The sequence below is a fragment of the Lissotriton helveticus genome, chromosome 1_1 (assembly GCF_964261635.1).
Source record: "Lissotriton helveticus chromosome 1_1, aLisHel1.1, whole genome shotgun sequence".
NCBI lineage: Eukaryota > Metazoa > Chordata > Amphibia > Caudata > Salamandridae > Lissotriton > Lissotriton helveticus.
The window spans coordinates 766,793,536-766,807,111 of NC_136057.1; the positions used below are offsets into that span (position 1 = coordinate 766,793,536).

General features: G+C 42.0%; 1 protein-coding gene across 10 annotated transcripts in view; it reads left to right on the top strand.

The window, feature by feature from the left end:
* The window catches only part of ANKRD26 (ankyrin repeat domain 26), a 1,096,841-nt gene that overhangs the window by 632,331 nt on the left and 450,934 nt on the right, over positions 1 to 13,576 (top strand). For all 10 annotated transcript variants that reach the window (XM_078674324.1, XM_078674330.1, XM_078674326.1 and 7 more), the window contains one exon: positions 3,350 to 4,318. In XM_078674324.1, the coding sequence (XP_078530450.1) occupies positions 3,350 to 4,318 (969 nt within the window). The remainder of the gene's footprint in view (positions 1 to 3,349; positions 4,319 to 13,576) is intronic.

Consider the following 13,576-nt stretch of genomic DNA (forward strand, 5'->3'; position numbering starts at 1 on the left):
TTAGGCCTCAGGTTTCTGAACACCTTACCCAGGAAGGACAAGTTCCAAATACTGATGTTGGACAAAGTTGTGTTGGCCTTTAATCTTGGATGTTGTCCTTGGACATTTAAAACATGTATTTGTATGTTCTAAACCTGCAGTCCCACAGCATTAGCTTTGGTTTGTGGTGGGGTCATAATGTTTGAAACTCACCATCCTGCATTTCGGCCTTACCTCTGTCCGTTGACAGTGATGTTGGTGGATGTGGCCCATCTTCACATGCTGTGGATACACATGTTCTGTATCTCATCTACTGGCTTCTGGAGGTTTGCTTATCTCAGCTAGTCTTGAACCATCCACAGGCCACAATTTGTTGTCCATCCTGGGTTTTCGGTCAGTGAACTGATATCATCTTTTTTGCAGGTGTAGAGTATTCCCTTTATAGAGCCTATTTTGGACACTATGGCGGCAAAGGCCTTTCTGCCCCCACCGTGAGTCCGGGACATTCAGGCTATAAGTCAGATGTTTCGAGTATAAACCCTTACCCTGTTGTTTCTGATGCTTCTTTGTCTCATGACCTTGTGCATAGTGCTGATGTATCATGCCCTTTAGCACACGAGGGTCAAAATCTCCAACTGAGCTGCATGGGACTTCAATGGGGGTATGGTGCATGCCATCTTGACATTGTTTCATTCAGACCTCACAGTAGTGACAGATGCATATACTCAAGATAAGGAATGTCACCTGAGAGAAAGGAAGATCAAATGGCTTTGGTCCCCACATCATTCTTTTGGAGTAATATGCTATCTGTCAGGCCCTAAAGACCTTTATGTCTACCATCAGGGTTAGGTCTGTCCACTTCATCATTGACAACACAGCCGCCTTGTGGTATTGCAACAAGCGGGCGGAATGTGATTCCTCAACCTCTGTAAGGAGGATCAGGACTGTGGGAGCCGTTAGTCCTCTTAGGATCTTGCTAAAATTCAGTCAGCTGGTCGGTTCCCTGAATTTCAAAGCAGACGAGCTCAGCAGACAATGCCTTGCTGATCACAAAGGGTGTCTTCCCAAATGGTATCACTGGGCTTCTTTGCTCAGTGGGGCATGCTCATAATAGGGCTATTTGCTTCAGATGAGAATGTTCAGCCTTTTGTGTCTTGAAGTTCCCTTCTCTAGGAGATGCATTTTGCCTTTGTTGGGACTTTGGCCTCTTTTGCACATTGCCACTTGAGATACCAATTCAATAGGTGCTGGAAAAGGTCACGTGCAACCAAGCACACCTCATCTAGAATGGCCGCATAGAGTCTTGTATACTGGCCTGCTGAATCTGAGCATATGCCCTCCACTTACACTGCCCCTACACGAGCTTTGCTGTCCCAACAACAGGGCAGGGTTTTGCATCCGAACTTCCGCAATCTACCCATCCATTAATGGAGATTGAGCGAAATATACTAATAGTGTTTGAATTTTCTTTGAAGCAGTGATGTTGTTCTGGCAGCAAACCACCCCTGCACCAGTTCTGGCTCTTGGTCGAATTGTGTTGTGAAGAAGGGCTGGTTTACCCTGTGCAAGCCAAGCTCTCTGATGTTCTGTTCATTTTATCTCTGGCCCAGTATGGTTTTACTTTAAACACTGTTAAAGGATACTTGTTACTTTTCGGCCTTCCTTTATTTGCTTAGCAGCCATCTATATTTCACTCACCCGTTGTTAGCATTTCATATTGGGGCTCTCTGCAGCAGTGGCATCTTCTTTGGTTCTTACGTTTCTAATGTGTGCTTCCTTGAAACCAATGCCCAGTTGCACCTGAGACTTCTGGCACGCAAAGCTGTCTTTTGTATTGTCATTAACTCTGATTGGCATTGAGTTGGTGGCATTTGTCCAGCCTAGTATACTACCTTTTTCCCACACAAGTTGACACTTCAAACTCTAGCTTCTTTTTTCCTGAAAGTGGTTTAAATCTTTCATGTGGTACTGCCCATCATGCTCTTTGTGTTCTTCTCTAAGCTGCACCCCTCTGAGGAAGAGACTAGCCCTCATCTGTTAGATCCAAAGTTTGTATGTTTGATATGACCAAGTAGCACCACATAGAAGATCCAACACTTCGTTGAATTCGCAGGTGCAAAGAAAGGGAAGGATATCCAGAAATGGACCTTGTCAAGGTGGGATGTCCTTTGCCTCAAATGGTGCTTTGCTTTGACTGCAATGCAACCCCTAGTTGGGGTTTGGGGTCATTTTGCCAGGGCAAAGACTGCTACCTAGGCCTTCTCTAGAGGTGTTCCAGTGTTGGACACCTGCAAATCTGCTACATGGGTCTCCAGCCATACATTGATCCAACTTCACGGTAACACTTTTCAGATCCACAAGGTGACCCATTTCCCTGGCTTAACCCTGCACGACTTTCTGGTGTAAAGTCCAGTTTCAAGACCCATCACCTATGTGAGGGTACTGCTTTGGGATTGGTTCCAAAGATGGAATTTTTCAGTTGGAAGTATACATCAGAAGAGTAAGTTACTTACTTTGAGTAATGCTCTTTCTGGTGGATAATGTATCTGACCACAGATTCTCTGCCCTAAGCCCTTTTCCACATTCTGAGGAGTATTTACAAAAAAAGAAAAAAAATTAGGCTAGTAAGGTTCAAAACGACAGTCCTGATATTCCCTTCACAATTCTAGAAGGCTTGCCACTGGAATATCACAGTTTCTAAAATAGGTTTTCAAGTTGCTTAAAATAAGTTACAGGATATTATTTCTAGGTAGTAGAGGTATGATTTTTAAAAGATACCTTTAGATTGTCAAGTGAGGAGTGGTCTATTTACAGAAAAGCAATATTAGGTATTAAGTCAAACGTGCACGTGACTGGATTATAAATTGAGCCATAGTCATGTTTTCTGCATCTTAGGATCTTCATTGAAGTCATAAACCTGATAATTCCCCACAGCCTGTCTTGAATTATTCAAGGATTTAGGACTTCAGTGAAGATTCCTAACCTGCAGAAAGGAAAAAGGGAACTACAGATACATACCCTTTTCTTGTTTCTGACTCTCGCTAGTTTATAGAGGATTTTGAAATCTAAATCAAGAGTGCACATCATTTTGATAACTATTTGTACGGTGTTGTATAAATTACCTGGAGCATCATACATGTAATATTGAAGAAAATAGCATATAATAAGAGTGGACTATCTTAAAGCTTTGATGTCTGATTGTGAATACAATGAATTTGTTAGATTAAAGATTGAGCACTGCGGTGGGAGGAAAATTTTAGCTTTACATGAAATGAATACTATGTTCAAATCTGTTTTCAAGTTTGGATGCTTCTGGATTGAACAGGAAAATATGTTTATGGCTCAAATGTGTGTATTTTCTGTTTTTAAGACTCTCGCCCAAACGCCTGATGTCAGTGACCGAGAAAAGGAGTTGATGCAGAGAAACCACTCACTACAGGAAGAAATTTGTGTGCTCAAGGTGGAGCTAGATCAAGTACGAGCTCGAAATAAGGAAGAAGAAGGAAAAACTCTAGAGGAAAATGAGGCCCTGAAAGAAAAATTAGAAGACCTCAGACGGGATCTAAAGCTAAATGAAGAAGCATTGACACAAACTGTTTTCCAGTACAATGGTCAGTTCAATGCACTAAAGGCAGAGTCTGCAATGCTGTCATCCAAAATAGAACATGAGAAACAAAGCAAAGAAAGGCAAGAGACCGAATTGGAATCTGCCCGATCCCGTTTGGCCACTGCTCTTCAAGAACTTGAGCGCAGTCAATCATCAAAGAGTGATGCAGAACGCTCTTTCCAGAGGGAGCGAGAAGATTGGCTTCGCTCACAAGATAAAATAAATTATGACCTAGCAAATGTTCGAGAGGCCAACAGTAACTTGTCCCAGCAACTTACGAAAGCGGAAGCAAAGACTAACAGCCTGGAGAATGAACTTCATCGTACAACTCTTAGCCTACGCGAAAAAACACTTGTTTTAGAAAGTTGTCAGAGAGACTTGAACCAGGCTTCATGCCGGGTAAAGGAATTTGAACGCGCTCTCCAAATAGAGAAAGAACAAGTCAGCAAATGTACAGTAAAGCAAGAGACTATGCAGGAAAGATTGGCACAGATTCACAGTGAAAACATGCTACTGCGCCAACAGCTGGAAGATGTGCAGAACAAAGGTATCCTAAAAGAAAAAGCAGTAAATGACACTCAAGATCGCTTTAGTGACATCTTTAGTAAACTTCGAGATGATACAGAAAAGAAAGTTAATATGGTGGAAGAGAGAAATAAAGAATTGATCACAAAGACCAACGATCTAAGGGAACAAATCTATAAAATTGAAACTGAAAAAGTGGCGCGAGAGGTAAGTCCAATTAAGATTTATCCCTCATGTTGGAATTGCTGTTAAGTGTAATCACACAGTGGTCAGAAAGGCGACTTAATGTCCTGGGGGATTTTCCTCTACCTGAAATCTGCCACTTTTCTAATTACCCTTCTGTTTTGTCACTTAATATTGGCACCTAGAAATCCCGAGTGTGGTCCTTTCGTGCAAATCTAAAATCTGAAATGGGGACTCAGCACAGTATGTGCTCGGTTCCAGATTTTCCTATGCAGTTTTAGTTACAATACTATGCACTCAGCTAATTTGCTACACAGAGGCCCAATAAACATACATTTTACACATTATAGGGTGCAATGATTCTCCACAGTCAGAACAGATATGAAATTTAATGATATGGTGCTGTAGTGGAAATCCAAACAGTCTTTGGCTATAGCAATCTCAGAAGCTCAGTCTATGTGCGTGTGTGCCAACTCTTAAACCCCACTGCACAATAATTTCATGTATTCTAAGTAGTAACATATTATTTGTTGAGAAATTAACCATTGCTTGTTGTTTCTAATGTCCGTCAGTGAAAGTGTATTTCGGTTATAATGCATAAAATAATAAAACTTTGAGGGTAAACCACATAGCATAAAATAGTATTTACCATTGTTTATATCCATATTCCTACCCAGAGTGCTGAGCCTCTTATGTGTCATAGCATAACGAGGGTACTGGAAAAGTGGTAGTCATCCTCAATCTGATCTAAACGGTAGTGAGAGAACCTTCCTTTCTCAGATCAAATACTCAATTTGTTTGTGAAGTTATTCAGGGATAAATTGCGAAACTGAAACTTAATGTATAAAGATTTTGACATCATATGTTCAATTTCATCCAGCTAGACCACAAATCTGGGGACAGACTTCATTGTTAAAAGTGAATGGGTTAGTGGGCCCTCTTGTGATTTTCTATGCAGATCTACTACTGCACAGGCATTGTAGACTTATCTTAAGTTTAGGTCCCATGCTTGCTCAGATAGACCTACTTACCTCTGCACCATCATAGACTAGTTGAAACAATGTGAGAGATCGACAACCCAGTACCCCAGCATTTTATGGAGGGGATCTCTGTCGTGGCTTAATTCCACTGTCTCCCAAACTCTTATCAAGTGCTTTAGGGTCCTTATTTTACGTAGGGCTGAAACACAAATCTGGCCTAGATCTATGATTAGTGTGGATTGTTATGTACACTTCAGGTCAAATTTAAAAGTTGTGTTAAAAAGCCATTGTTTCACACTAATTTGAGAAATCTTCATAACCCTTAATGTATGCGCTATATATTTTTAGTGTTGTCTGCCGAATAAACATTAACTTTTGTATCCCAACCGGGACCTGTGAAAATATATTTTATACATATGTGTGTGTGTGTGTGTGTGTGTGTGTGTGTGTGTGCACCCGCAATGCACTGCTGATGATATTACATCATTCATGATATGGTCAGTGACATCACTGATGACATCACTGATGACATCTCAAATGACATCACTCATGACACCACTGATGACATCACTGATGACGTCATCCAGTGAATGTGGTTTTGTTTGAAATTTAAATATCTATTTTATATATACCAATCTGTATTGAAGATTGAGTGGATATATAACTGTCTGGATGGAGGATTTAGTAGGTGTCTGTTGGTTTAAGTGAGTAATTAAATGTGTCTCACTCAATATATGGGTTAGTAACCAAACTATGTGAATGTGTGTATCACTGTCTCTGTTGCTGTATAACCTGCTGCATCAATTGGTCACTAACTACATGAGTGTCTGTCTATATTAGTTATTGCTTAGTTGGCTGAGTATTTGTAAGGGAGACTGAGTGTAGCTGTGGTTGGGTGGGGGAGTTGTAACTCTATGCATAGATGTGTGAGTGGTTGATTGTCTAGGCATATGGGTTTAGGAGTGTTTATGGAAACAGTTCTTTGGGTGTCTGAGTGTGCTTATTTGTGTGTTGGTAAGTGAATATATGTGTCAGTGGTACATCTCCAATAAAGTAGAAAAATAAAAGGCATTGTATATGAGAGTTGGTGTATATAAATAAGTATACGTAAGAGTCAGTGACTGTGAGAGTAACTGTATGAATGAGTGTATAATTGTAATATTTACTATGTGTGTGTATAAATCAGGTGTTGTGTGTATAACTGTGTAGGTGAGTAAATGTAAGTGTGATTGATTCTTTTCATGAGTGAGTAGCATCACTGCGTAACCGACTAGAATGACTGCTGATGTGTCAATGTCTACAGAGGTGTATGACTACATTTGATAGTGTTACCATTGATCAGTGACTTCATGTATAAGTGATTCTATGGGTGAATGGACAGTGGTGTGTGTAGACTTAGGAATCAGTGAGTGCGTATGTAGTAACTGGTATGTGTGTGTCAATGCTTTCAAATATGGTACTCTGTATTTTACAGTGAGTGATCAAAGGTTATACTAGTGTGTGATGAGGTGTATCAGATTGTCACGTGGATGATGTCATCAGTAATGTCATCAGTGATGTCATTTGAGATGTCACTGACCATGTAATGAATTATGTAATATGTGACGTCATCAGCAGTGCATTGCGGGCGCACAAGTTATAGTTAGCACAACTAACTATAACGGAGGAATTTCAATGGTTTTGTATGAGTGAAATGTCCAGCTAACTATAACACTCATGAAACCTATATTTTTTTCAGTGAATTTCAAAGGTTTTTTAAATGCTAATTCCTAACTATAATGTCTCTGATACTTATGGTTTTTTCAGTGAATTTCAAAGTTTTTTTAAATGCTAATTTTTAACTGCAATAGCAGTTGTACCTATTTTTTTGTACTGAATTTATACAGTTTTTTAACTGTTTATTGATAAATATTTTATTTATTAAACATTATATATTTTCTGAAAATTGCAAAACAAATTAAAATAAATGTAAAACTGAAATATTTGTAATTTTTTTTGTATTTTAATATATTTATATAATTTACTTTTGAAATTCTGTTTTTCAAATTTTTTGGGGGAGTTGCGCACCCAAAGCGTACCTACCACAGCGGGTCCACATATTCTAGCTGTAATTTTGGGAAAGTCGTGAAGGGTCCGCATTTGGTGAGCGATGAGTTTGTGTTTTTTTTCAGTTACGTCATATACGTACAATGTTACGTGGTGTGCGCGACCGGTCCGCGACTCCTGCTCCCGCGCATTTGCGACAAATGCGTATTACGGTACGCGACGCTTGAGCGGTGGTGGGCCCCACGTGACATCATATACGTGCTGGGGTGCGCTGGGTGCGCGACTCCCGTGAAATCTTTTATGTTCTAAAATGATATGTACGTGTCTTTAATGTACATATTAGGGCAAAAGATTATCTAAGGTATTCATAAAAATAATAGATTTCTACTTGTAATAAACTTTTATTATTTTTAAATATATTTTCACGAAGTCGCATCGGGTGCGCGCTTCGTGAGCGGATCCCATTTGACCTAAAAAAAGATGTGATTGGTTCATAACATTTCCCACTGTAACTAATGAAGGACCCCACCCATTTTAATTATTCTATTTGGAGCAGTTGATGAGAGACATCTCTTCTTCTTCCAGAGCTGGTTTTGGAATTTTTTGGTTGTTTTTAAAAAATTGCATTGGAGAAATGGCATCTGGGTCGCAAGCTCCTCATCTTTCTTCAGATGAAGATATCTTGGAGGAAGATCCACCCAAGCAGAGGCCGGAATCAGTGGTATGGAACTGTTTTACCTTTCCTGCCGGAGAAAAAAAGGTAAACGCAAGAAAAGTCACATGCTTGCTGTGTGACAGGGTCCTGTCGCAAGGCAGTGACAAGACATACTCCTGTGAAACAGCGAGTATGTATAAACATACACCCGAAGAATCTGGCACGAGAAGAAATGAGGCATGCAGCAAAAAATCCACCACCAGGCATTGCTAGCACCTCCGGAGCGTCCACTTCAGCACCACCAGTAGACATTCACCCAGAATTTGCTTTTCTGCAGCAGCACTGCACTAAGTTCCAAACCATCATCTGTTATGGTGAACAGTCAGTGAACGCTCTTTGTGCAGCTCAACGGAACCACAAATGCAATTTTTCTTTATTTTTTTGTCTTTGGAATGATGGTGAATTCCAAAAGCTAACTATTTACCTAGTTCCTTTTTTGTTCAATTTTTTTTTTTTAAAACAAAAAGTACAAAATTGTTTAAAAAAAAAAAATAACAAACAAAAAACAGAAGTAAAAACAAGTTCAGAACTACCTTATCTGGTTTAAAAAAAGAACTATAATTGCATGGTAATGTCTGAAAGTTTGGTTGAATGTATGTGTAGAGCATGATTGACTGAAAGAATGCATTAGTACTGTATGGTGAATTTATAGGGGCAGATCTATGAGGAAGTGCTGCAGCATGACACTGCAAGCCCTTTAGCTGCACCGCGCTGCAGCACTTCTGAAGCACAGGGATGTGACATATTTACATGAATATGTCGCAATTCTGTGCTCCCTCTGCACTAGCACACAAACTGCAGCCATGCAGTGACGCAGGCACCCTTGCACCATGGTGCAAGGATATCTGTGTTTTGGGGAGATTGTTTTTGTGCAGGAAGGGGCTACTTCCTGCACAAAAACAATCACTAAAGGCATTTTCCTCCTTCAATGTGTGCTGTGGAATGCAGCCTGCATTGAAAGCCGAAGAAGGGTTTCGTGGGGGAACGCCTTCATGATGAGATGGTCGGGAATCTTTGCTTACGCATTTCCCCCCTTTCCGTTGCTCCCAAGACTCTGATCGCACCGAGGTGGGCGCATCAGCATTGGTTCACGAAGCTTCTTCTACTGTCCAAATGCAGACCTTACCGCCTTCCAGCAGTTCTGACCCTGTTATCAATGAGTAAAGGCCAGATTGTTCATCTTCGTCCACTCCAATTGCATCTCCATGCATGATTTCTGGATTCACAGAATTTAAGGAGATACATTTACCTCAGGATTGTAGAGTTATTCTTGCTAGAGCAAGAGCTCCTTCTACCCTAAAAACATATGATCTGAAATGGAAGTGATTCTGTTCTTGGTGCAGTGACAAGAATATTCATCCTTTAAGATGTTCTACAAATAAAGTTGTGCTTTATCTTCTATCATTATCTAAGTCTGGTCTTATGTTTACATCGGTTAAATTGCATCTTGCGGCCATCTCTACTTAAAGACGTTCTGTAGGAGCTGCATTCCTTTGCTCTAATCGCTTGATCAAACAATTTCTAAAGGGGCTTTTCAGAACTTTTCCACCCTTCAGAGCCCCTCCTCCAGATGGAGGCTTAATCTGGTGTTACAGCAGCTCATGAAACATCCATTTGAGCCTGTTCATAAAGCTGACCTTAAGTACCTCTCCTGGAAAACAGCACTTTTAGTGGCACTCACCTCTGCTCGGAGAGTCAGTGAAATCCAGGCTTTCACTATCAAGCAACCTTATTTGAAATTCACCAATGATTAGGTCCTCCTCAGAACTAATCCAACATTTATTCCAAAGGTTGCCTCTACATTCCATCTTAACCACTTGGCTGCTATGCGTTTTCCCCCCCGGTGCTGGGATTGCCCATTTTCCATTATTCATGACGAGCTGGGCTCGTCATGAGCGTGCGAGGAGGCTACACCATGACGAGCCCAGCTCGTCATGAGCGTGGAAGGGGTTAATGAGCCTGTTATACTGTGTTCTTTCTTTCCAAATCCGTCTTCTGCTGCTGAGATATCTTTGCATACCTTGGATGTTAAAAGGTGTCTGAAATTCTACATTTCACGTACTGTGTCCATCAGAAAATCTGATCAATTATTTATTTCCTATGGTGGTCAAAAGCCAGGAACAGCTGTGACAAAATCCACAATCGCAAGGTGGATTGCATCTACTATCCAATTCTGCCATTCTAAAGCTGGACATCCTTTATCTATGAAACCCAAGGCTCACTCCACAAGGGCAGTGTCCTCATCTACTGCTTTTTTTGCTACTGCTTTTTTTGCTCGAATACCTTTGGAGAAGATTTGCTGTGCTGCTACTTGGAAGAACGTGCACACTTTTACACAGCATTACTGTCTTGATCTGGCGACAGAGGCTGAATCAGCAGTGGGTCAAGCAGTATTATGAAACCTTTTTAAATAAGGTAAGCCTCTGTAGGGAGGTGATTATATCATTACATGTTGACATATATATATGGTGTATTGTTGCTTTCTGGTTTTCAAACTGTTTCTCAAATATACATACATATATATATATTACCTACTGGCGGTCGCCAGTAGGTATATATAGTTAGGATTTTTTCTCTATGGGTTTTTTGAAAATTCTATGACTAATAACTTTGGCGTTTGTGGACGGAATTGGCTGAAATTTTCAGGAAAATGGCACATTTTGTTTCTGAGCAGCCCTTGACAATTTGGGGGGGGTTCGTCCAGTAGGGGCCGAGAAAAAAGGGGGGTCCCAAAACGTGTTTTTAACATTGAGTTTTCCATAGGGCGGTTGGCCTCACTTTTAGCCCGAACGGCTGAATGGATTTGCACGAAACTTGGCAAAATTGTAGGGACTGGTAGCCCGATGTGCCTTTTGTAGGTCTCAATATATGTGCTCCAGTGGATTTTGAGAAATTAACGTTTAAAAAAAGATATATATCTGTAACAGCGGACCGGGCAGCGCTCTGGTTCGCGGACTTTTCGCGCAACGGAGCTTTGTGAAGCGAAGCTGATTGGTTCTCCGGCGTCTGTCAACATTCCAAACAGTCCGTAGCGGCCGCCATCTTGTCTCTCGGTAGGATCGAGAGACAAGAGGAGGCCGAAGCGAAGGGGCAAATGACCATAAGGGGGCATAGTACATTGTCGCTCACCCCCTAGGTTTGATGTGGAGGTTTTAAAAGGGCCCCGCGGGGCAAAAAAAAATAAAAATAATAATAATCGAACAGCTGAATGGATTTGCACGAAACTTGGCAAAATTGTAGGGACTGGTAGCCCGATGTGCCTTTGCTAGATCTCAATATATGTGCTCCAGTGGATTTTGAGAAATTAACGTTCAAAAAAAGGTATATATCTGTAACAGCGCACCGCTTCGCATACTTTTCGCGTTACGGAGCTTTGCGAAGCGAAGCTGATTGGCTCTCCGGTGTCTGTAAACATTCCAAACAGTCCGTAGCGGCCGCCATCTTGTCTCTCGGTAGGATCGAACAGCTGAATGGATTTGCACGAAACTTGGCAAAATTGTAGGGACTGGTAGCCCGATGTGCCTTTGCTAGGTCTCAATATATGTGCTTCAGTGCATTTTGAGAAATTAACGTTCAGAAACAAGATATATATCTGTAACAGCGCTCCGCTTCGCGGAGATAAAATTATATGTGTATTACCTAGCTGTTGCTAACACCAGTTAGCGACGGCTAGTAGAAGATAGCGACCATCTTGGGCCCCACTTTGCATGTGAGTGATATTTATCACTAATGACATGCAAAGTGGGCATGCCAAGATGTTAGCGACTGGAAACAGTCGCTAACATCGCTATCTCCTATTATCAACTTTTGGAAATATTCGAGATAAGGGCGAATATCTCCAAAAGCTACCACCTGCCCTGAGCAGTTCTTAGCCATGTTATCCAATGGGAGGTGGATAACATGGCTAAGAGCATTAGCTCGGTAATGCATGAATATCGCTGAGTTTTCAGCGATATTAATGCATTGCGGTCGTTTTTTATCGTATTTCCGATAAACCTTGATAATAGCAAGGTTTATCTGCGATAATTTCTGACGGTAAAAAAATCGTTGCTAAGCATCGTTAGGGATAAATATCGCTTAACTTTGGTAATATGCCCCAACGTCTGTTAACGTTCGATTCGAAGGAAATCAGGAAGTGTTGAAAAACATTGTCTGCGCCATCTTGTCTTTTTTCAAATGCCACACTTTTGTCGTGCACGGCAGCCATTTTAGATGCCTTGACCAGACCCACTCTGTGCACGCTGTCGATCCTTAGCATGGCTCCCCACCCTCGCAAACATCTCCCCCAGGCAGTGGTCACCCCCGCTCTCTGTCTTATGCATGGGTAATAAACCTCCCCCATCTGCGCTGCTGTTCCCTGAGAATCACACCCTGTGCCCGCCCGACACCTCCCTTTCGCCCTATTCACTACCGCACCCTCTGACACTCCTTTTCCTCTGTGTCCGATTGTCCAGGCTGGTCCTAGGGTATCAGCTAGCCCTGCAGATGTAGTTTATGGCCACAGCTGTAAAGAATCACCCCTCTTCAAAGGAGTTATAGTAGATCAAGGCCCACACTCGATGAGATTCGTCACAGCAGAAGCGTTGCTATTATCTGAAAACCATCCTGTATTGTGATTGGGGAGGGGACCGAGCCTGAAGCGGAAGATTCCAGGGATGACTGTTTGTACATCAAAGTTTTTACAATTATGTGTCACATTAAAAAATATATAGCACTCCGACAAAGTAGTAAGATTATAAAACTTTAATAATTTATAAATATATACAAGAAAACAAAAATAGTAATAACATATAAACATTTTTAGGGAAAAACAACGAAGTAGCGGTCGGCTGTGCGAATAGTCCCAACGCAGCACAACGTCCAGATTTCCGGCGTGGGGCGTCGCGGGGGGTGGGTCATCAGTAGCAAACTGTTGTGCGAATAGTTCCAAGGCAGCAGAACGCGTTGAAATCTAGATGACACGAAAGTGATGTCTAGTAAGTTGCCACCCAGCAAATAACGGCATGGGGCGTCGCGGGGGGTGGGTCATCAGTAGCAAACTGTTGCGCGAATAGTTCCAAGGCAGCAGAACGATGGCACCAAGGTGATGTCCAGTAAGTTGCCGCACTGGTTTTGGTATCCTACAATGCTGCTCCGAATAACGGCGTGGAGCGCCCCGGGGGAGGCGGCGTGAACGGGCCTCTCCAGGTGGAGTGTCATCTGTTGTAGTGGGGCGCCCCTTTACCGTTTCAGTTGCCATTCCGTCCGTTTTTGGTCCACTGTGTCAAAAGCCGCAATTCAGCTGAGTTGCGCCCACTCTTGCGGTGCAGCGATAGGCGGCTGTCACAGGACTCTCAAAATGGCGGCAGGCTGTTTCCTTTTTGGGCCTGGTCCACTGAAATGGCCCTGGGACACCTTGGAAATCGGACGCTTGTCTGCTAGGTCTTGGACCTCATTCTCGAAAGCGTCCCCTCCGCCTTGAGAATTCATCAAAAGTTTTGGGGGCTCCGACTCCTGCAGGCTTCTGGTGGGGAGCGGCTGCCATGATTGCTCGCGGAATGA